Source organism: Melospiza georgiana, chromosome 1 (genome assembly GCF_028018845.1).
Source record: "Melospiza georgiana isolate bMelGeo1 chromosome 1, bMelGeo1.pri, whole genome shotgun sequence".
NCBI lineage: Eukaryota > Metazoa > Chordata > Aves > Passeriformes > Passerellidae > Melospiza > Melospiza georgiana.
In genome coordinates this window covers 353,984-376,402 of record NC_080430.1, presented here as the reverse complement: position 1 = coordinate 376,402, position 22,419 = coordinate 353,984, and the positions used below count along the sequence as shown (strand labels likewise).

Sequence of the window (22,419 nt, the reverse complement as noted above, 5' to 3'; positions counted from 1 at the left end):
GGGGTGCTCAGGGGTCTGGGGGGCTCAGGGGGTCTGGGGGGCTCAGGGGTCTGGGGGGCTCAGGGGTCTGGGATGCTCAGAGATCCCGGGGTGCTCAGGGGTCTGGGATGCTCAGGGGGTCTGGGGGCTCCAGGACAGAGGAGGCAGCGCTGGGGGGCTCCCAGGGCTGGGCGGGGGTCAGGGGCTGTGGGGGGTCTGTCCCATGGCTGGGGGGTCCCCAAGAGCCCAGGAAGGAGGAGGCGGCAGTGAGGGGGTCACAGCGGCGGGGGGCTCAGGGGCTGTCTGAGAGGGTCCCCGGCACCCGGGAAGGAGGAGGCAGCACGGGGGGGTCCCAGGGCTGGGCTGAGCTGTGGGGGGGCTGTCCCATGGCAGTGGGGGTCCCCAGCCCCAGGAAGGAGGAGGCAGCACGGGGTGGGGGAAGCTCTTTATGGGACGCGCACGCACATCACCCGCGTACAGCAGGCCCTGGCGGGGGCACGCCCCCCAGCAGAGGGGGCTCGGGGGAGTGGGGAGAGCAGAGCAGAGGGGGGCGCGTCCCCCTGGCGTGCCCGCGCCTGGTCCCGGAGGGTCCTGCCCCTCCACCAGCCCCGTGGCCCCATCTCTGGGGCTCCCATGCCCTCGGGGAGCCCCCTGCCCCCGGCGAGTCCTGTGTCCCGGGGGAGCCCCGGCCCTCTCATCCCCCCCGATGGGGGGCCCGGGGGTGGTGCCAGCCCCTGCAGCCGGGGCAGAACCTAATAAATACTGGGGGGGCTGCAGTCGGGGGGCTGGCACGGGCTGGCACCCCCTCAGGGGGTCCGGGGCCTCGGGGGCCCTAGGGGGGGCAGAAGTCGGTGAAGTAGGGGTGCTGCAGGGCCTCCTCCGCCGAGATGCGCTGCACCGGATTGCACTTGAGCAGGTTCTGGGGGGCACGGGGGGCTGAGGGGGACGGCACGGAGCCCCCCAGCCCACAGCCCCCCAGGCGGGCAGGGGGCTGCAACGGGGAGGGCACCCACTCACCCACTCCCGGGAGCCAGGGCCCTTATGGGGTGGGCAGGGATGACATGGGTGGGGGGACACAGTGCTGGGACAGGGGCAGGGGGCAGGCAGGATGGGGGACACCAGGGTGGGGGACACAGGGGCAGGGGGCACAGGGGGGCACAGGGGCAGGGGGTACAGGGACAGGGGACACAGGGACAGGAAGCACAGGAGTTGGGGGGCATAGGCAGGAGTACAGGGGCAGGGGGCACAGAGGCAGGGGGCATAGGGCATGGGGACACAGGGGCATGGAGACATAGGCAGGGGGGCACAGGGGCAGGGGACACAGGGGCTGGGGGGCACACGGCACGGCTCTCACCTGCAGCAGGTCCCGGCCGGTGGCATTCAGCTTGGGCACCACGTTGACCAGGGAGGTGGTAGCTGGGTACATGGGGTAGGGCTGGGGACACACGGGTGACCCCCAGCTCCCCCAGACCCCTCATCCCCTGTGAGCCCCCAGTGCCCTGCCCTCACCTTGTAGTCCGGCAGCTTGGCCATGGCCGGCCACTGCTCCTCCGTGGGGGTCCCCAGCAGCGTGGGGACAGTCAAGGGCCACCGCGGGGACACCCAGCACCTGCCCCTGCCCCCTGCCCAGCCGAGGGGGCTCCCATTCCAAGGGATCCTCATGCTCAGAGCTCCCCGTTGCGAGAGGTTCCCTACTCTGCAGGGCTCCCCGTTCCCAGGGCTCCCCATTCCCAGGGAAGGCTCCATTGCAGGATTTCCCCAATCGCCCATTCTGGGGTCCCCGTTCTGGAGGGATCAGCGTGCCCGGAGGGACCAGCATGCACGGCTCCCCTTCCCATGGGATTCCCCATTCCCAGGGGCAGTCCCCATTCCTTTGGGCTCCCCACTCCCAAGGATATCTGAAGATCCTCTTCAGCTGGTCATCCACGTCGTTGCCCGGGAAGAGGGGCCGCCCGGCGTTGGCCAGCTCTGGGGGGACAGGGGTGGTTCCCAGAGGCCCCCGTGCCCCCCCAGGCCCCCTCCAGCCCCCAGGCCCCTCAGTGTACCCGCAAAGATGCACCCAGCTGACCACATGTCGATGGAGGTGGAGTAGAGCTTGGCCCCGAAGAGAACGTCCGGGGGCCGGTACCACAGAGTGACCACCTGGGAGGGACAGGGACGCTGGCACAGGGACAGGGACAGCCCCGGCCGGCAGGGCAGGGCCAGGAGCCCATACCGAGCCCCAGGAGCCCCATCCTCATCCCCAGGAGCCCCAGGAGCCCCAGGGCCCCGCTCACCTCGGCCGAGTAGCAGCGCACAGGGATGCCGAAGGCCCGAGCCAGCCCGAAATCTGCCAGCTTGAGCTCCCCGTTCTGGGGGGACAGAGGGCTCAGCCTGAGGGGCCCCACTGCGTCCCCCAACCCCAGGGACTGCGGCACTGCTGCCTGCCCGTCACTGGGAACACGGCAGAGATTGCAAGTGGGGCTGGACAGACACCAGGACAGATGCACAGCCTCCGCTTCCAAGTGTGACACCTGACCACAGCCCTGCTCCCAGGTGTGAGCGCCCAGGACAAACACACAGACAGCCCCCATTCCCAGGTGTGACTGCCCAGGATCGACAGACAGCCCTGCTTGCAGGTTTGACTGCCCAGGACAGACAGACACTCAGACAGACAGACAGACAGCCCCCATTTCCAAGTGCCATCCTGGAGCACAGCCCTGCTCACAGGTGTGAGTGCCCAGGACAGACGGATAGACAGACAGACAGCCCCCATTTCCAAGTGCCATCCTGGAGCACAGCCCTGCTCACAGGTGTGAGTGCCCAGGACAGACAGACACTCAGACAGACAGACAGACAGCCCCCATTTCCAAGTGCAACCCCAGAGCACAGCCCCACTCCCAGGTGTGAGTGCCCAGGACAGACGGACAGACAGACAGACGTCCCCCATTTCCAAGTGCCATCCTGGAGCACAGCCCTGCTCACAGGTGTGAGTGCCCAGGACAGACAGACAACCCCATTCCCAAATGCCACCCCTGCTCCCTGCCCCGCTTGCAGGTGTGAGTGCCCAGGACAGATGGACAGACAGACAGCCCCCATTCCCAAGTGTGACCCCTGAGCACAGCCCTGCTCCCAGCAGAGACAGACAGACAGCCAACCAGCCAGCCTCATTTCCCAAGCGCCACCCCCGAGCACAGCCCCGCTCGCAGGTGTGAGTGCCCAGCCCGTCACCCCGTGTCCCGCCCGTGTCCCAGCCCTGTCCCAGCCCTGTCCCAGCCCGTGTCCCCGCCGTGCCCACCCGGTTGATGAGCAGATTCTGCGGTTTCAGGTCGCGGTGCAGCACGTTGCGGCTGTGGCAGAAGGCGAGCCCCTTCAGCAGCTGGTACATGAAGGACTGCGGGCACGGGCGGCTCCGTCAGCACCGGGCACCCCCGGGCACACCCGGGCACACCCCAGGCACCCCCGGGCCCCCGGCACCGCCACACCCACCTTGACGATCTCGGGGTCCAGGTCCCCGTTACAGCTGTCAAAGTATTTCTTCAGGTCCTGGGGGAAGCGAGGGGGGCAGCGGGCAGCGGTGACCCTCAGAGACCCCCAGGGTCCCCGTGCCCCTCCCGGAGTCCCGTATCCCCCCAGTCCCCGGTGCCTCCGGTGCTCACCTGGTCGCAAAACTCAAAGACCAGGGTCAGCTTCTTGTCGCTGTGCAGAACGTCATGGAGCCTGCGGGGCAGGGGTCGCTGAGCCCCCAGCGCCCGGCCGGGCTCGGGGCACCGGCAGGAGCAGCCCCCGAGCCCGGCCCCCGGTACTCCCGGTGCCCCCGGTACCTGACAATGTTCTTGTGCTTGAGCTCCTTGAGCAGGCAGATCTCTCGCAGCGCCGAGCTGGGCACCCCCTGCGGGACACGCGGGTTGCGGGAGCCGGGGTTCCCCGGGGGTCCCCGGAGGTACCGGGGGGGTACCGGGAGGGTCCCAGCCCCGGCCCCCCCTCACCTCATCATCGTCGTCCAGCCGCACCCGCTTCAGCGCCACGATCTCGTGCGTCTCCCGGTTCTTGGCCTTGAACACGGTCCCGTAGGTGCCTGCGGGGACGGAACGGGGTCATGGCAGAGCCCCCAGTACCGGTACCGACACCGCCGCCGGGCCCCGCATGCACCGGCTCCCTCGGTACTACCCCGGCCCTGCCGCACCTTCGCCAATCTTCTCCAGCTTCTCGTATTTCTGCATCGCGCCGCGATCGGTCCCGGCCCGGCCCGGCCCCGGTACCGGCCCCGCCACCGGCCCCCGCCCGCCCGCCCGCCACACCTCCCGGCAGCCCCCGCGCGTCCCGGCCCCGCCACACCTCCCGGCAGCCCCCGCGCGTCCCGGCCCCGCCACACCTCCCGGCAGCCCCCGCGCGTCCCGGCCCCGCCACACTTCCCGGCAACCCCCGCGCGGCCCGGCCCCGCCACACCTCCCGGCAGCCCCCGCGCGTCCCCGCCCCGCCACACCTCCCGGCAGCCCCCGCGCGGCCCCGCCCCGCCACACCCCCGCGATGGCCCCGCCCCCGAGCCCCGCCCCTGCCCCGTGGTTCCGGGTTCGATCCCCGGCCCCGCCCGCCGCGTCCCCGCCGGACCCCCCGGTCCCCCCGCTCGCCCTCCCCGGGACAGCGCCGCTGCGCGGGCGCCCTGCGGGGATCCCTTGCGGGAACGGTGTCCGCTCCCGCTGGGTCGGTGCCGGAAGCGGTGCGGACCCGCCCGGTGCCGCCCCGCCCCGGCGCGCTCCCGCCGTTCCGCCCCGCGGGGACGCGCAGACCCGCCCGGCGCGGCTGGACTGTCCGGTAAGCAGCGGCACCGGCAGCGGGATCGTGAAGGAGGCGGTGAGGCTGGCGGGGCGCAGCACGGCTGGTCCGGTCCCTGTCCCTGTCCCGGTCCCGGTCCCGTCCCAGTGCCCCTACCCTCCCGGTGCCGCCCGTCCCAGTCGGTGCTGTCCCCGCTCCCCGCACGCTGCTCTCACCGAGCCCCCTCCGTTCCGCTCCCTCCTCTCCCGCCCCGCCCGCCCGCGGCAGCCCCGGTCCCGGTCCCGGTCGGGTCCTGCCCCGCCCTGGCAGCCGCAGGTCCCGGCGCGGCCGCGGCTCTGCTTTCCCCGGTTCCTTCCGGGGTCCCAGCCACGCTGCGGGGGTTCACGGGGCTGTGCCGTGTCCCGGGACCCGGGCTTTCCCGGTACATGCTCCGGTGCCTCGGCTCCTTCGGCTGCAGGTGGAGCTATACCCAGCCCGGGCACCCCCGGCCCCCTCCCGGCCACCCCGGCACCATCCCCCGGCCGGCAGCGGTGCCGCCCGGGACGCTGAGCCCCGGTCCCGCCCCGGAGCTCCGTGCGGGGCGGTCCCGGGTGCCGCTGGGTGCCGGGGCAGCGGGAGCCCCCTGACCCACGCCCGTCCCTCTCTTGCAGCGAGGCCGCTCCATGCGCTTGCCCCGCGGCGCCTGAGCCCGGCAGCCCTCGGCAGGTGAGTGACCGGGCCGGGACCCGCTCCGTGTCCCCGTCGCACGCCCGGAGCCCCCGCACCCCCCGCTCCCCGCCCGCGGGGCGCTCCGGGGGTCCCCGGGGCCGGGGAGGGCTCTGGGTCATCCAGCCGCCCCCACCGTCCAACGGGGGCTCCGAGGGGCCCGGGGAGCCGCGCGGTGCCCGCTGAGCGCCGCCGGTGCCGGGGCACTGCCCCTTGCGAAACCATCCGGGGTTGAGCAACGCCGGGCACGGCTCCAGCCCGGGCTCTCCCACGGAGCGTGGGCTCCCGTGGCCCCGCAGCGCTCCCCGGGGACGGGGCAGCAGGTTTGGGGTGCGCGCAGGTTTGGGGGGCTGCGGCGCCTCTCGGCAGCCGCACAGACGCTTGCTCTGCGGCACGGTGTCGGGATTTGGGATCGCTCCGCTGTGGAATTTTGTTGGCAGCTCCCGGTGCTGCGGGAAGGGCTCCGTGCCTGCCCCGTCCCCGCGCGGAGGGGGCTCCAGCTGGGAACCTGCTGTCGAGCCCTTCGGGGTCGCTGCACCACTTCAAGCGCTTGCCAAAAAGCCGGGATTTGATCGTTCTAACGATCCGCTGGCACCGGCGGCTGCGCCTCCCCGCCGGCAGCCCTTCCGCCGCTCCTCAGGGAGCGCTGTACCTGCCTTGTCACCTGTGCCGGGCGGGCGGCGACACTGCGGGACGTGGGGCTGCGGGAGGGCTCCAAAGCACGGGCTGGGGCACCCTCCCGGCGCCTCCCGTGCCCCGGGCAGGGCTGAGGGTGGCCCGGGTGCCCCCGTGCCCGAGCGCCGTCCCGGGCGGCGGCAGGGAGGGGACCGTGGGAGCCGTGTCCCCGCGCTGTCCCCGTTTCAGCCCCCACAGCGGCAGCCTGTCATTAGACGGGACGGGGCGGCCGCAGGGCCGGGCTGGCTGCCCGAGGGCGCCGCGCTGGGGCATTCCAGGGGCGCCGGGCCAAGGGGGTGGCACTGCCCTCCCCGGGGTGGGACCCTGCGCTCGCCGAGGGGGTCGTGTCCCCCGTGTCCCCAAACACGCCTGGGGCGGGAGCGGGATCGCCACGGGAGCCTCGGCGGAGGACTTGGCAGCGCTTCAGCGTTTGGATCCGGGCTGCTCCAGGGAACAAAGGCTCGCGCTCCCGCCGCAGCTCCCGCGGGTTGTTTTCCTCCGGAGCCGGTATAAAACTGCGGGCAGCGCTCGGCAGCCCCGGGCACGGCGCCGCTGCCCGCGCTCCTGCTCCGGGCCCGCCTCGCCCCTGCCGGGCCGGGGGTCCCGGTCCCTCCCGCCGGGCAGGACCCCGGCCGGGGCAGCTGCCGGAGCCTCGGCGGAGCGGCTCGCGGGTGATGGGGTGAGTGGGGCCGGGCCGGTGCGGGAGCGGGGCTGGCACAGCGGCAGCGACCCCTCCGCGGTGGGCTCCGACAGCCGAGGGGGTGGGCGGCGGCCAGCCGTGCCGCAGGGGACAGAGTGGCTGTCCCCGTGTCCAGACCACCCCTCCACGATGCCGTCCTACAGGAACCAAGCTGTCAGTGCTGTCAGTGCTGGCAGCTGTGCCTGTCCCCTCCTGGGGCTGGGATGGCGACAGTGGCGGGAGGCGCTTGCAGGTCTGGTGCTGCGGGGGGATCCCGGCCGCTCTGAGGTGGCAGACGGGTGCTGGAGGGTGCCTGGCACATTGGTGACCGTGGCAGTGACCGCGGTGGTGGCACCATGTGGGTGCAGAGCTGTGACTCATCTCCAGATCCGGTGGTTTGAGGTCGTGGGCAGAGGTGTGGGCGGGGGGAGGTGAACATTTTTGGTGTTGGTTTCTGGAGTTTCAGCATGGGAAGCTCTGCCGGGTGGGAGCCAGTGGTGTCTGGTCCGGCTCTGTCCCGTGGTGACAAGGGCTGCAGGGTCCCAAGTGCCCCTGTTGGGTGGCATCTGGGGGCACACTGGGTGCCAGTGACACCCAGGGGTTTCCCGGGGCAGCCAGGTGAGATGGGGCAGGGAGCAAGGGGCTGCAGGGAGCTGGGGTCCTCCCATCTTTGGGGGTGGGCAGAGTGCTGGAGCGCCCCCTGGTCCTCCATTTCGGGGTGCAGGGCACTGGGGGTCTCCTGACTTCCCTGTTCCATGGGCACGTCTGCCCACGGGATGAGTACAGCCTGAGCTGTGCTGGCCTCGCCCCAGCCATTCCTCCTGCCTGGCACATGCCGTGCTGGAGGTGCTGCCAGCCAGGAAGCAACAACAGACACGGTGTGCTGTTCCTTGTCACCAAGGGGGCTGCTGGTGTCACCACCAAGGCTGGGGAACGTGCTACGGGGGTCACCATCAGCCTTGATGCCAATTTGGGCGCAGGAATGGGTGGCACATGTGTGTGCACTGAGCCCATGCCAGGGATCTGCCCGGTGACACAGTGGTGGCAGGACATGTTCTGGCAGGAGTCCTGGTGCTGCTGCTACTGGGGGCACTGGCATGGCAGAGTGGGCAGGAGGACACTTGCTGCCCTGGGGGTCCCCCACCCCCAGTCTTGTCTCTTCTCATGGGGTCTTGGCTCTGTGCTATGAACATGGCTGTCCTGCTGTGGATGTGTGCCCTGGCTGCCCAGGACGTGGGTGCCTCAGTGTGGTTGTGGCTGTCCTGGTGTGGATGTGTGCCCTGGCTGCCCAGGCCGTGGGTGCCTCAGTGTGGTTGTGGGTGTCCTGGCTGTGATTGTCCAGGATGTCCTGTTGTGGCTGCCCACGATGTGATTGTCCCAGTGCAGCTGTGGTTGTCCCGCTGTGGACAGGCTGTCCAGGACATAACTGTGCAGGTGTGGGCAGGTGTATGTGCTGTGAATGCCAGCACCCTTGTCCCACTTCCCAGCGGTGCTGGCGGTGCCGGAGGTGGCTCCCGGCACAGGCTGGGTCCGGGAGCTCCGGGCAGCCCCGAGGCGGTGTGGGGCCGGGGCCGAGCCCTGTAATCGCCTCAGCAGCTCAGGCAGGCCGGGGCCGGTCCCAGGAATGTGACTCCGGCGGCGCGGGAGTGGCCGTGGCAGCGGCGCTGGGCGCCCGTGGCAGCGGCAGGTCATTCCCAGCGCCCGGAGCGCTCCTGCCCCGCTTATCGCTTATCGGGGCGGCCCGGCCTGCACAAGGGGCCATTGTGCCGCGGGGCGCGGCCGGTGCCGGTGCCAGCACCGACACCGGCACGGTGCCGTCGCCGCCATGGGCTCGGGTGCGTGTCCTGACCCCTCTGCCCGGCGGCAGGGCGAGGTGGCGGCGCTGCAGCTGCCGTGTGGTGGCCGTGGGACTGTCCTGGGGTGTGTGCTCTGGACCCGACCCCCATGCCAGGGTGCCAGCGCGCCCCGGGAGTGGGGCTGGCCGCAGGGCACCAACCAAGGCTTGTTCTGGCCCCTTTCCACGGGGCTGGCGCGAGCCCTGAGCCGTTCCCGGCCGCCACTCGTCCGTGACTCAGCGATGGAAAGCAGAAGTGTCCCCCTGTCCCCCCCAGCTCTCCGTCATCCTTTCCAGCGGGGTCATGGCCCCGGCTCCCGGGAGCCACATGTCCCCAGTGTCACCATCCCGCCGGGCCCGTGCTGTGGCACCTGGGGGCCAGGACCCCCGTTTCGGGTGTTTTGGTGAAAGCACGACGTTCCCGAGAACAATCCCAGTGTGTTCCCAAACTAATCCCGAGCTGCCCACGAGATTAAGCCCAAAAAGCTGCTTAGTGCCCACAGCGGCGGCACCGTCCTGTGCGCCCGGCGAGGCGGTGGCCCAGCCGCGGGTCCCCCCGAGGGAGGGTCCCATCCCGAGTTTGGGGGGGTTGAGCGCTGGCGGCGGCTTGGCGGGCGCCCCAGGAGAGCGGCGTGGCAGGGCGGATAATCTGCCTGCTGGAATGTGGATGTGCTGGCTCCGGCCCCGGACGGCAGCGGGGATTAGGGTGAAGCCGGAGCAGGGTAGCACCGAATTTTGGGAATAGGTGGGATTCAGGGCTGCGGTGAGGCTCGGAGCCGCAGCCTCGGCACTCACTGAGCACGGCTCCTGCAGCCTCGCCGCGGCCGCCGTGCGGGCACCCCAGCGGTGCCGGTGACGGGACGGTGATGCCACCCATGTGAGACGCAGTCATCCGTCACCACCCTCGCCGGTGCCCCCGTCACGTGGGCACCTCCCGTGGCAATAAACGCGGCACGCCGGTGCCACAGGGGTCAGCGCGGGGCCGGGCAGCTGCCAAGGGGGAACGTGGGTGGAAGCTGGGCCGGGTTGGGGTAACGGGGGAGGGCTGTGGGCGTTCGGCAGGGTCGGGAGCCGCGGTGCCCCCCGAGTGTGGCCCGCTGCCCGCACCCCGCAGGGTTGGGTGCCTGCCCGGGGTCCCGCTGCCCCGACTCCGCTCCCCTCCCCGCGTTTGTCTTGGCCGCGGCTCTGCCATTCCAGCCGGTGGCCAAGACAAACCGGCCCGGAGCCAGCGCGGCCCGAGGAGGGGCAGCCCCGGCCCCGCCCGCGGCACGGCCCGGGGCACCCCTGATCGCCCGTGTGCCCCCAGGTTATGCTGCCCCGAGAGCGTCCCCTGAGCCCCCGCGAGAAGGAAAAGGGCTAAGCCGGCCGCGCCGGGGGCCGTGCCAGCGCCATGACCCACTCCCAGGTGTCTTCCGAGCTTCACCACATCGTCTCCTCAGCCTTCCAGAGCGTAAGTGCCACCGCGGGGCGGGGGATGAGAGGCTGCAGCCCCCGACAGTGCCTGGAGGGGTGACGGGTGTCATGGCACAGCCCCTGCAGTGCCTGGAGGGGGGACAGGTGTCATGGCACAGCCCTGGCAGTGCCTGGAGGGGGGACAGGTGTCATGGCACAGCCCCTGCAGTGCCTGGAGGGGGTACAGGTGTCATGGCACAGCCCTGGCAGTGCCTGGAGGAGTGACGGGTGTCATGGCACAGCCCTGGCAGTGCCTGGAGGGGTGACAGGTGTCATGGCACAGCCCTGGCAGTGCCTGGAGGGGTGACAGGTGTCATGGCACAGCCCCTGCAGTGCCTGGAGGGGGTACAGGTGTCGTGGCACAGCCCTGGCAGTGCCTGGAGGGGGTACAGGTGTCATGGCACAGCCCCTGCAGTGCCTGGAGGGGGTACAGGTGTCATGGCACAGCCCTGGCAGTGCCTGGAGGGGTGACAGGTGTCATGGCACAGCCCTGGTAGTGCCTGGAGGGGTGACGGGTGTCATGGCACAGCCCCTGGTAGTGCCTGAGGGGGGACAGGTGTCGTGGCACAGCCCTGGTAGTGCCTGGAGGGGTGACAGGTGTCATGGCACAGCCCCTGGTAGTGCCTGAGGGGGGACAGGTGTCATGGCACAGCCCCTGCAGTGCCTGGAGGGGTGACGGGTGTCATGGCACAGCCCGTGGTGCACCGGGGGGATGCCCGACTGCGGGGCTGTGGGTGCTGGCAGTGCCCATTGCACCTACCCCGGCCCCTGGCTCAGGTGTGGGGCAGGGCTGTGGGTGCTGGCAGTGCCCAGTGCCACCTGCCCCATTGCTCAGCCCCCGGGGCAGGGCTGTGGGTGCTGGCAGTGCCCAGTGCCACCTGCCCCATTGCTCAGCCCCCGGGGCAGGGCTGCGGGTGCTGGCAGTGCCCAGTGCACCTGCCCCAGCTCTTGTTCAGGTGTGGGGCAGGGCTGTGGGTGCTGGCAGTGCTGTGTACCACCTGCCCCGTAGCCCAGCCCCCCGGGGCAGGCCAGGCCAGCCGTGCCAGGGTGCCGGGCGCCCTTGGGGCTGCGCGGTGCCAGCGCCGCCGGTGGCCGGGCGGTGGCGGTGCCCGCGGTGCCAGCGCTGCCCTGGCGGCCGTTTCTGGCCGGGTTAATGATTGAGCCCCGTGTCACGCCGCGGCCGCCCGGTGCTGCTGGCGAGCCCCGCCGCCCGCACGTGACCGGGGATGGGACCGGCCCCATCCTAATGGAGTTCCTCCGGGGCTCCCAGGTAAGCTGCGGCCTAGGGGGGCTCTGGGGGCTCTCTGTGCGCTGCCAGCCCAGGGCACCGTGCCTGCCTGTGCCATGGTGATGCCAGGTGCCCGACAAAGGTGGAGTGGGTGCTGCTGGGGTGCAGGATGGAGCCCGGCAGGTTTGGGGCCATGGGGCTGTGGCCAAAGGGGCTTGGGGGTCTGGGGGATCAAAGGGGGCACGGGGAAGGTGGGAGGGATGTGGCAGGAGGGGGAGATGCAGGTGCAGGATGTGCTCTGAGGCCACCCCTGCCGTCACGTGGCAGCCCCTGTGTGCCGGGGTGTGATGGGGTGGCATGGGCCATCACCTGGGTCACCCCACTGCAGAGTGACTCCCTGTGTCACTGTCTGGGTAACCCCCTGGGAGCCCAGGGTCACTGTGCACTGGGGACGGGTATGGGGCACCTGTGCCCAAACTGGATACCTGGGCTGGGGTTCATGTGGGGTGGCCATGGCACAGCCCTGGACCCGCAGGTGCTGCTGGGGTGCCCACTCGGGGTGCTGGCAGCTCCACCCCCGCTGTCCCTGCAGGCAGACCCCGGTGCCTGGGGTGCCCCTGTACACCCCTGCTCCCCCACTCCGGGGATCCCGGGGTCACTGGGTGGGGCCGTGGTGGGGGGCTCGGCTGTGCATCCCCCGCCGGGGCTGAGGGGTGCAAGGCTGGGGAGGATTTACCGGGGGTCCGTGGGGCCCCGGGGGATGGGAGCGCGGCCGTGGGCTCGCTGCCCTCCGGGCAATCCGCGCCGGGCCGGGGGAGCCGGTGGTTCGGGGGCCGGGGCTCGGCGGGAGGAGCCGGTGGGTCCCGGCCATTGGTGCGTCCCGAGGGGCCGGAGGTGGCGGGGGATCGGCGCATCCCGGGCGGGCCCGGTGCATCCCGGGGCGCCTCGGTGCATTCCGGGGGGGGCGGTCGCTCGGGGCCGCCGCCGGTGCCGCGGTGCCGCCGGTGCCCTCTGCGTTCGCCGTCACCTTGAGACGGGCGCGAGGCGGCTCCGTCAATATTTGGCAAGGCCGGGACGGAGCCGCCGCCCCCCCGGTTCCCTCCCCCGCCCCCCCCCGCTCTCCCCCCACCCCCGGCCCCATCCCCGGCCGGTCCCGCCGCTCCGATAAAGCGCTGCGGGAGCTGCGGAGGGAGCGGCTCCGCCATGACTCAGGTAGGACCGGCCGGGGACGCGCCCCCCGCAGCCCCCGCAGCCGCCGGCCCCGCGTCCTCCGCACCCCCCAGCTCCGCAGCCCCCGGTGCCGCGTTACCCCCGCAGCCCCCCCGCACCCTGCACATCCCTCTGCGCCCCCAGCCCCGCATCCCCTCCCGCCCCCAGCACCGCCCCCTGCCCCCGCAGCCCCTCCCCCCGAGCCCACCCTTGGCACCCCCGGCTGGGGGGCAGCGGCAGCGCGGGGCGGGGGGCACAGAGCCGAGGGCTCGGCGGGCCAGGGGCTGGGACAGCACTGGGGGGGGCACGGCACCGGGGCACAGCACTGGGGGGGGCACGGCACCGGGGCACAGCACTGGGGGTGCTGGGGTGGTACAGGGGCACAGAACTGGGGGAGCTGCGGCTGTGCAGGGGTACAACACTGGCAGTGCTGGGTCCCATTCGAGGAGAGCAGGGCAGGGGATACCCGGGGCACAGCTCAGGGCCTGGAGCTGGGGTGCTGTAGCACGTGGAGTGGAGGTGACACCCTGGGGCGGAGGTGACACGGGCGCACAGCGCTGAGGCCGGGGGTGCTGGGGTGCGTGGGGTGGGATGATGCAGGGGGTGCCCAGCCCAGGGCAGGGGTGCCCAGGACAGGGCAGGGGGTGCCCAGCCCAGAGCAGGGGTGCCCAGGGCAAGGGTGCCCAGGACAGGACAGGGGTGCACAGCCCAGGGCAGGGGTGCCCAGCCCCTGGGTGCCTCCGGGGCTCAGACAGCCCTGCCCGGGGCACCCATCTCGCGGGGCTGCGTGGCCGGGGCATGCTGGGGCCGGGGCACAGTGAGAAGCGGTGCTGCCGCGTGCCCGCTCATCCCCGTGCCCTCCCGCAGCCCGAGCAGGAGGCGCTGGGCGCCGGCTCACCTGCCTTCGGGGAGGAGGAGGAGGAGAAGGACCTGAACAAGGCCCTGGGCGTGGAGCGCTTCGAGGAGATCCTGAACGACGCCCACCCCCGCAACGCCGAGGAGGCCGGCCGCAGCTACGGCGAGGAGGACTTCGAGTGTGAGCGGGGCCAAGGGCGGGCACGGAGCAGGGAACGGGCAGGGGGCGGACAGGGGGCAGGCAGGGAGTGGGGAGCTGGCAGGAAATGGGCAGGGAACACAGCACCAACTCCCGGTTCCCCCAGACCACCGCCAGTCGTCCCACCACATCCACCACCCGCTCTCCACGCACCTGCCCTCGGACGCCCGCCGCAAGAAGGGCATTCCGAAAAAGGGCAAAAAGAAGGCCCGGCGTGCCTCTGTCCCCGGAGAGACCCCCACCATCGAGGAGGCTGAGGAGGATGAGGATGACGCGTGTGACACGGAGACGGAGCGGTCGGCGGAGGAGCTGCGGCAGCCCGGGCCGGCCGAGGCGGTGCAGGTGAGGGCCGGGCTGGGGCGGGGGCAGCGCGGTGCTCCCCTGGCTCAGCGCGGTGCTCCCCTGGTTCAGCGCTGTGCTCCCCTGGCTCAGCGCGGTGCTCCCCTGGTTCAGCGCGGTGCTCCCCTGGCTCAGCGCGGTGCTCCCCTGGCTCAGCGCTGTGCCCCGCTGGCTCAGCGTTGTGCTCCCCTGGTTCAGCGCTGTGCTCCCCTGGTTCAGCGCCGTGCTCCCCTGGCTCAGCGCTGTGCTCCCCTGGCTCAGCGCGGTGCTCCCCTGGCTCAGCGCTGTGCTCCCCTGGTTCAGCGCTGTGCTCCCCTGGTTCAGCGCGGTGCCCCGCTGGTTCAGCGCTGCGCTCCCCTTGCTCAGTGCTGTGCTCCCCTGGCTCAGCGCAGTGCTCCCCTGGTTCAGCGCGGTGCTCCCCTGGTTAAGCACAGTGCTCCCCTGGCTCAGCGCTGTGCTCCCCTGGCTCAGCGCTGTGCTCCCCTGGCTCAGCGCCGTGCTCCCCTGGTTCAGCGCGGTGCTCCCCTGGCTCAGCGCTGTGCTCCCCTGGCTCAGCGCTGTGCTCCCCTGGCTCAGCGCTGTGCTCCCCTGGCTCAGCGCCGTGCTCCCCTGGTTCAGCGTGGTGCTCCCCTGGTTAAGCACAGTGCTCCCCTGGCTCAGCGCTGTGCTCCCCTGGCTCAGCGCTGTGCTCCCCTGGCTCAGCGCTGTGCTCCCCTGGCTCAGCGCCGTGCTCCCCTGGTTCAGCGCCGTGCTCCCCTGGCTCAGCGCGGTGCCTCCCAGCTCAGTGTGCCTGGGCACAGCTGGGCACCGGAGGAGCCGGGGCCGGTGCTGCCATGGCCAGGGAGATGCGGCTCCCCAGCAGCCGGCTCACCCGCTGCCCCCCCAGTTCTTCCTGCAGGAGGATGAGGCGAGCGACCGGCAGGCAGAGGAGCCGGCGGCCCCCGCGGCACTGCCCGGCTCCCCCCCTGAGCCCCGAGGGGGCACGGCCCCGAAGGAAGCCCAGGCCAGCAGGTGAGCCGGGGTTGGGCCGTGCTGGGGCTCCTGGGGAGTGGGCAGTGTCCTCTGACTGCCCCATGGCAGAGTGGGGCTGGACAGCCCCTTCCCGTACCCCGTGGCAGGCCTGGGGTGCAGAGGGGGCTCAGCACTGAGCTGGGCTCCTGCCTTGCAGCCCTGATGCCGAGCAGGGGGCCCTGGGGGAGGGGGCAGCCGCCGAGGCTGGGTCCCCGGGCCGCCCTGCGCCGAAATCCCAGCCGGGGCACCGCAGCTACAACCTGCACGAGCGGCGCTGCATCGGCAGCATGACGGCCGCAGAGCAGGACCGCTACCAGAAAATGCCCACAGACGAGTCGGAGGCACAGACACTAGCCTCGGCTGACCTGGACTACATGAAGAGTGAGTGGGGCTGTGCCCCTGAGGCTGCCCTGGTGGCCACTCTGTGTCAGGAGAGTGGGCTGGGACAGTGGAGTGGGGCTGGGGATGGTGGGTTTGGGATGGTGGGGCTGGCAGTGCCAGGTTGCCTTGCGGCTGCAGCCAAGCTGGGCTGGGTGCAGGCACTGACCTTGCTCCCAGTGCTAGGCACAACCACAGGGGACCCATCCCTGGAGCCACGGCTGGGCTGAGTCCCTGTGAAATGGCCAGGAGCCAGGAGCTGGGCAGCTGGAGCCAGTGACAGCAGTAGCAGTGGTGGTGGCTCCCCTGGGCACTCAGCAGCCCCAGGGATTCACAGCCCAGGGCTCTCAGGGTGGCAGGTGATGCTTTTGCTGTGGAGCTGCCATGGGAGCACAGCCAGGGCAGAGCCCACATGCTGGTGGCCATGGGTGGGCCTTGGCACATAGGGAACAGGTGACCCTGGTGCCAGGAGCCACCTCGATTGGTGGCATTGCTGATGGTGACCCGGTGACCCCCCCAAAGCTGCAGCACTTGCCTCCAGCAGTGGGATGATGGCTCTGCCCTGAGCTCTCCCTGGCAGGACACATCCCACAGCTCCACGGGCACCTGTGCCAGGGCTCGTGTCCCCTGTGCTGGGGTCTGAGGTGCAGGGCCCCACACCTGAGGGCTCAGTGCCCCCCGTGCTGGGGTCTGAGGTGCAGAGCCCCACACCTGAGGGCTCAGTGTCCCCCGTGCTGGGGTCTGAGGTGCAGGGCCCCACAGAGTGGTCACCTCCCATTGCTGACCCGTCCCAGGTCACCGGTTTGAGGACGTGCCGGGCGTGCGCCGGCACCTGGTGCGGAAGAGCGCCAAGGCACAGGTGGTGCACGTCAGCAAGGACCACAAGGAGCCCAGCACGCGGCAGCGCAAGCAGGACCGGCAGCCCCACGAGGTGCGGGGTCCTGGGCAGGGCACGGGCAGGGACAGGCCCCAGGGTGCCAGCACTGACCCTGCTGTGCTGCAGGTGTTCGTGGAGCTGAACGAGCTGGTGGTGGACAAGAACCAGGAGCTGCAGTGGAAGGAGACGGCGCGCTGGATCAAGTTTGAGGAGGACGTGGAGGAGGAGACAGACCGCTGGGGCAAGCCCCACGTGGCCTCCCTCTCCTTCCGCAGCCTCCTGGAGCTCCGCAAGACCCTGGCCCATGGTAGGGAGGCAGGGACCACCCTGTGGGGCCCACGGTGAGTGAGGTGGGGTCCTGTCCCTGCTGGCCCCAGCACCCCCTCTGTTGTCCAGGGGCCGTGCTCCTGGACCTGGACCAAAAGACGCTGCCGGGGGTGGCTCACCAGGTGGTGGAGCAGATGGTGATCACGGACCAGATCCGGGCTGAGGACCGTGCCAACGTGCTGCGGGCACTGCTGCTCAAGCACAGGTGGGCATGGGGGGCATGGACACAGCCCCTTGCCCCCGGGCCCTGCTCCCTGAGCTGTGGAGCTGATGCTGTCCCTGGGATCCTGGCAATGGCTGTGCCACCGGGCACCACGGACAGTCCTGGCCCTGTCCCACAGCCACCCGAGCGACGAGAAGGAGTTCTCCTTCCCGCGGAACATCTCGGCGGGCAGTCTGGGCTCCCTGCTCGTGCACCACCACAGCACCAACCACGTGGCCGAGGGCAGCGAGCCTGCCGTCACCGAGCCCCTCATCGCCGGCCACGCCGGCGAGCACGACACGCGCATCGACGTGGAGCGGGAGGTGGGTGCCACGGCCCCCGCCCTGCCCGTGCCCTGTAAGGGCCCTGACCCTGTCCCCCACTCTGCCCCACAGAGGGAGGTCCTCACTCCCACACCCCCGGCCGGCATCACTCGCTCCAAGTCAAAGCACGAGCTGAAGCTGCTGGAGAAGATTCCGGACAACGCTGAGGCCACAGTGGTGCTCGTGGGTATGGAGGGGTGGGCAGGCCAGGGGTGTGGGGGCCCCGCGTGCCGGGCGCCCTGGTGACCCCTGTGCCTCCTGTGCCCCCCAGGCTGTGTGGAGTTCCTGGACCAGCCCACCATGGCCTTTGTGCGGCTGCAGGAGGCCGTGGAGCTGGACGCGGTGCTGGAGGTGCCCGTGCCTGTGCGCTTCCTCTTCGTGCTGCTGGGCCCCAGCAGCACCCACATGGACTATCACGAGATTGGGCGCTCCATCTCCACACTCATGTCCGACAAGGTCCCTGCCCCGGGGCACGGGGGTCCTGACAGACAGGGGGCTCGGGCTGTGCCCGGCTGAGGGGTTTGGGGCAGTGCCAGGATGGGGTTCAGGGCTCTGCTGGGGCGGGGGCTCGGGCTGTGCCCGGCTGAGGGGTTTGGGGCAGTGCCAGGATGGGGTTCAGGGCTCTGCTGGGGCGGGGGCTCGGGCTGTGCCCGGCTGAGGGGTTTGGGGCAGTGCCAGGATGGGGTTCAGGGGCTTGAGCCTGTGCTGGGCAGGGGGCTCAGGGTTTTTGTGCCAGGGCTGGGGGTTCAGGGTCGTGCTGGCACTATGCTCTTCAGACAGCACTGGACTGGGGGTTTGGGACTGTGATGGGGCAGGCAGGTCAGGACTCAGATGGGATGGGCTGGAGGGCTCAGATTGTGCCAGTGCTGGGGTCTCAGAAAAATGCCAGGATGAGGGCCTGGAGTCCTGTCAGGGCTAGGGAGTGTGGGGCAATGCCAGGATGCCAGTTAGCCTTGCCATGTTGGGGTCTCGTGGCCATCCTGGAGTGGGGGCCAGGGCTGTGCCAGGGTTAGGGCTCAGGGTTGTGCCAGGACCAGGGCCATGCTGAGGCCTTGGGGTCAGGTCTGTGGAATACCGGGCTATCAGGAGCCACAGGGCTGTAGTGTGGGCACTGACCCTGCCATGGCCCCCCAGCAATTCCATGAGGCTGCCTACCTGGCCGACGACCGTCACGACCTTCTGAACGCCATCAACGAGTTCCTGGACTGCAGCGTGGTGCTGCCGCCCTCTGAGGTGCAGGGCGAGGAGCTGCTGCGCAGCGTCGCCCACTTCCAGCGCGAGATGCTGAAGAAGAGGATGGAGCAGGAGCGGAGGCTGCTGCTGGAGCCCAAGTCCCCTGAGGAGAAAGGTGCCAGGGTTGGGGCCAGGGCAGGGCTTGGGATGTCCCAGCTGTTGGGGTCTCATTGTCTGTCTGTCTGTCTGTGCATCCGCTCGCCCCCAGCTCTGCTGAAGCTGAAGGTGGTGGAGGACGAGGCCGAGGAGGACGACGATCCCCTGAGGCGCACGGGCCGCCCCTTCGGGGGGCTGATCCGGGACGTGCGGCGGAGGTACCCCCACTACCTGAGCGACTTCCGCGACGCGCTGGACCCCCAGTGCATCGCTGCCGTCATCTTCATCTACTTCGCTGCGCTGTCGCCTGCCATCACCTTCGGGGGGCTGCTGGGTGAGTGCGGGTGTGGAGCCTGCCAAGGGTGGTACAGCTGCACGGGGCTGCTGGGTGAGTGTGGGTGTGGAGCAGCTGCAGGGAGCTGCAGCGGTGCTGGTGCTGCCCGCCGTGTGTGCTGCGGGGCAGGGCCGTGCCCGAGGGCCCATCCTGATGGTGTGCCTGTGCCTGTGCTGCCGCAGGGGAGAAGACGCAGGACCTGATCGGGGTGTCGGAGCTGATCATCTCCACGTCGCTGCAGGGCGTCCTGTTCTGCCTGCTGGGTGCTCAGCCCCTGCTGGTCATCGGCTTCTCGGGGCCGCTGCTGGTCTTTGAGGAAGCCTTTTTCACGGTGAGCTGCTGGGGTCTGCCCTGGGGCTGGGGAGACACCCCCACCCCAGTCCCACTGCCCGGGGCAGACATCCCCACGGCCCTCCTGCCAGGGCTCTGCCCCACTGCCCAGGCTCTGTCCAGCCCTGTGACCATCCTGACACCTGTCTGTCCATCTGTCTGTCTGCACGGCTGGGCAGTTCTGCACGTCCAACGAGCTGGAGTACCTGGTGGGGCGTGTCTGGATCGGCTTCTGGCTCATCCTCATCGTGCTGGTCATGGTGGCCTTTGAGGGCAGCTTCCTGGTGCGTTTTGTCTCCCGCTTCACCCAGGAGATCTTTGCCTTTCTCATCTCCCTCATCTTCATCTATGAGACCTTTTCCAAGCTGGCCAAGGTGAGCTGTGGGCGTGAGCCCAGGGCAGTGGGGCAGGGCCAGGCAGGATGGGGCTGAACATCCCATCCTCCTGCTCCAGATCTTCCAGGAGCACCCTCTGCATGGCTGCCTGAGCGCCAACAGCTCGGCCGAGGCCTGGGGCAATGGCACTGTGGCCAACACCACAGCCCTGGACAAGAGCCCTGCTGCCCGCGGTGCCACCAAGGTCACGGGGCAGCCCAACACGGCGCTGCTCTCACTTGTGCTCATGGCCGGCACCTTCTTCATCGCCTTCTTCCTGCGCAAGTTCAAGAACAGCCGCTTCTTCCCCGGACGGGTGTGTGGGAACGGCCCTGGGGCTGGGGGTTGTGGGGCTGGGCTGAGCCTAGGGGGACTGGGCTGAGCCTGGGTGCCGTGGGGTGAACCAGGAGGGCTGTAGCCAGGCTGGCACTGGTGTCCCCCCAGATCCGGAGGCTCATCGGGGACTTTGGGGTGCCCATCGCCATCCTGGTGATGGTGCTGGTGGACTACAGCATCCGGGACACCTACACACAGGTGAGCAGCCACCCATCCACTGCCTGGGCAGCACACCTAACCCCACACCCTCCTAGGGATCCCTGTGCCCCGTCCCACTGTCCTGGCTGCGGGTCAGCAGCTCCATCTGCTCCCAGCAGGGCTGCACCTGCTCCATACCAGCATCTGACCTTCTCTCTCCCTCTCACTATGGTTTCTGGGGGTCCCGGTGCCTCCATGGCCCCCTCACTCTATGGGGCACAGCCGGTGCCCTCTGAACATTTGTGTCCCCCTCTCCCTGCAGAAGCTGAGTGTGCCCAGTGGGTTCTCGGTGACAGCCCCAGACAAGCGGGGTTGGGTGATCAACCCTCTGGGTGTGCAGAGTGCCTTCCCCGTGTGGATGATGGTGGCCAGTGGCCTCCCCGCCATCCTTGTCTTCATCCTCATCTTCATGGAGACCCAGATCACCACGTGAGTGCACTGAGGGCGGGCAGGGGGCATTGGCAGGGCAGGGGGAGCCCGTGCTGCGCCAACTGTCTGCGCTGGTTCCAGGCTGATCATCAGCAAGAAGGAGCGGATGCTGCAGAAGGGTTCCGGGTTCCACCTCGACCTCCTGCTCATCGTGGCCATGGGCGGCTTCTTCGCGCTCTTCGGACTGCCCTGGCTCGCCGCAGCCACCGTGCGCTCCGTCACCCACGCCAACGCCCTCACCGTCATGAGCAAGGCCGTGGCGCCTGGGGACAAGCCCAAGATCCAGGAGGTGAAGGAGCAGCGGGTCACCGGGCTGCTGGTGGCCGTGCTGGTCGGTAGGTCCGGCCCTCGGGTCCCGGGGGACTGCAGTGCAGTGGGGAGGGGGCTGGGGGGCCGTGGGAGGCTGTGGTAGGGAGGGGGCAGTGTGGGGAACGGAGCTGGGGCACCCCGAGCCCCGGTCAAATTGATGTGGCCATCCTGTCCCCAGTGGGCACAGGGATGTGGGACCCTCCCCGCGAGAGGGGGTTAAGTGGGCAGGTGGGGCTGGAGGGCTGTGCTGAGCCCCCTCCCCAGGCTGATGCTGCTCTGGCCCAGGGCTGTCCATCGTCATCGGGGACCTGCTGCGGCAGATCCCACTGGCCGTGCTCTTCGGCATCTTCCTCTACATGGGCGTCACCTCCCTCAATGGCATCCAGTTCTACGAGCGCCTGCAGCTGCTGCTGATGCCCCCCAAGCACCACCCTGATGTCACCTATGTCAAAAAGGTGGGGAGGGGGCCTGGGGAGGATCCTTGGGGCAGGACCCTTGTCTGGGACAGTGGCCGGGCTGGGGTACTCTTGTGTGGGAGCACTGTGGTGTCTGCAGGACAGGCTGCGGCAGAGCCTGGTTTAGGGGCACAGGGGGACAGAGTGGGGACTCGGGGGCCGTGTCTGGGGCTGTGGGTGCCCCAGGCCAGGCTGTGCCCGTGGTGGGAGGGCGATACAGAGCCCAGCTGGGGGACACAGTGCCCCAGCCTTGACAGCCCTCTGTGCCCAGGTGCGCACGCTGCGTATGCACCTGTTCACCGGGCTGCAGCTGGCCTGCCTGGCCGTGCTCTGGGCCGTCATGTCCACTGTGGCCTCCCTCGCCTTCCCCTTCATCCTCATCCTCACGGTGCCGCTCCGCATGTGCCTGCTCAGCCGCATCTTCACCGACCGGGAAATGAAGTGTGTAAGTGGCCACGTCGCTGGTCTCCCGGGAGCGGTGGGCCCGGGGGGGCTCCGGGGACCGGAGGGCTCCCAGGGCCGGGGGGCTCTGGGGGGCTCCCGTGGGGCCCTGGCTGCCCCTCAGCCGCCGTGTCCCGCAGCTGGACGCAGCCGAGGCCGAGCCCATCCTGGACGAGCGGGAAGGTGTGGACGAGTACAACGAGATGCCGATGCCGGTGTGAGGGCGCCGGCGGCTCACGGCTGGCGGTGGAGCCCGCGCGGGGCCGGGGCAGCGGCCGTGCCCACGGGGACGGGGCCCTGCGCCCCCAGGCCCTCGGAGGGCACTGCCAAAGAGACGCCGGCCCCAGGCTCAGCCCCTCAGACACCTGCTGCCCGTGCCCCGGGACAGGGTCCCCCGGGGCAGAACCCCCTGGGACAGGGCCCTCCCGGGTCAGGGCCCCTCACGGGACAAGCCCTCCTGGGGCAGGGCCCCCCGGGACAGAGCCCCTCACGGAACAGGGCTGTCTGGGACAGGACCCCCCGAGACAGGGTGCTCCAGGGACAGGCCCTCCTGGGGCAGAGCTGTCCAGGACAGGGCCCCCCGGGACAGGGCCCTCCCGGGACAGAGCCCCTCACGGAAAAGGGGCCCCCGGGACAGGGCCCTCCCAGGACAGAGCCCCTCATGGGACAGAGCCCCTCACGGGACAGGGCTCTCCCGGGACAGAGCCCCTCACGGGATAGGGCTGTCTGGGACAGGGCCCCTTGGCCCCTCAGCAGCCCCTCGGCTCCCGCCCCACCCTCAGGCGTCGGCTGAAGCCGCCGGGGTTTATGGATCAGGCAATTCAAAGGCAATAAACAGCTTTATTCCGATCATGGGG

General features: G+C 70.4%; 2 protein-coding genes across 4 annotated transcripts; one reads left to right on the top strand and one right to left on the bottom strand.

Annotated features, from left to right (window-relative positions):
* Nucleotides 1-418: 418 nt before the first annotated feature.
* Nucleotides 419-4,230, bottom strand: CDK5 (cyclin dependent kinase 5). Its single transcript, XM_058020773.1, has 12 exons — nt 4,145-4,230; nt 3,948-4,036; nt 3,783-3,850; nt 3,618-3,678; nt 3,448-3,504; nt 3,257-3,352; nt 2,256-2,330; nt 2,025-2,121; nt 1,878-1,947; nt 1,489-1,549; nt 1,334-1,414; nt 419-898 (listed from the first exon to the last, which is right to left on the bottom strand). Exons 1-12 carry the CDS (start codon nt 4,179-4,181, stop codon nt 812-814), a joined length of 879 nt encoding a protein of 292 aa, XP_057876756.1. The 5' UTR covers nt 4,182-4,230; the 3' UTR covers nt 419-811.
* A 500-nt stretch (nt 4,231-4,730) lies between these two features.
* On the top strand, nt 4,731-22,266 carry SLC4A2 (solute carrier family 4 member 2). 3 transcript variants are annotated; one of them, XM_058020730.1, is made up of 24 exons: nt 4,731-4,773; nt 5,385-5,439; nt 9,934-10,077; nt 13,384-13,552; nt 13,677-13,912; nt 14,796-14,920; nt 15,078-15,301; nt 16,093-16,229; nt 16,302-16,482; nt 16,572-16,707; nt 16,844-17,027; nt 17,100-17,214; nt 17,299-17,483; nt 18,162-18,375; nt 18,469-18,690; nt 18,873-19,021; nt 19,200-19,394; nt 19,474-19,710; nt 19,839-19,928; nt 20,191-20,357; nt 20,439-20,692; nt 20,952-21,121; nt 21,393-21,566; nt 21,703-22,266. In XM_058020730.1, the coding sequence occupies exons 3-24, from the start codon at nt 10,018-10,020 to the stop codon at nt 21,781-21,783; spliced, it is 3,705 nt and encodes a 1,234-aa protein (XP_057876713.1). In that variant the 5' UTR covers nt 4,731-4,773; nt 5,385-5,439; nt 9,934-10,017; the 3' UTR covers nt 21,784-22,266. The 3 variants fall into 3 exon arrangements, with proteins under 3 accessions (XP_057876713.1, XP_057876694.1, XP_057876705.1); XM_058020711.1 differs by having other exon boundaries at nt 18,162-18,690; XM_058020722.1 differs by lacking the exons at nt 4,731-4,773; nt 5,385-5,439; nt 9,934-10,077 and adding an exon at nt 12,457-12,519 and having other exon boundaries at nt 18,162-18,690.
* The last annotated feature ends 153 nt before the right edge of the window (nt 22,267-22,419 follow it).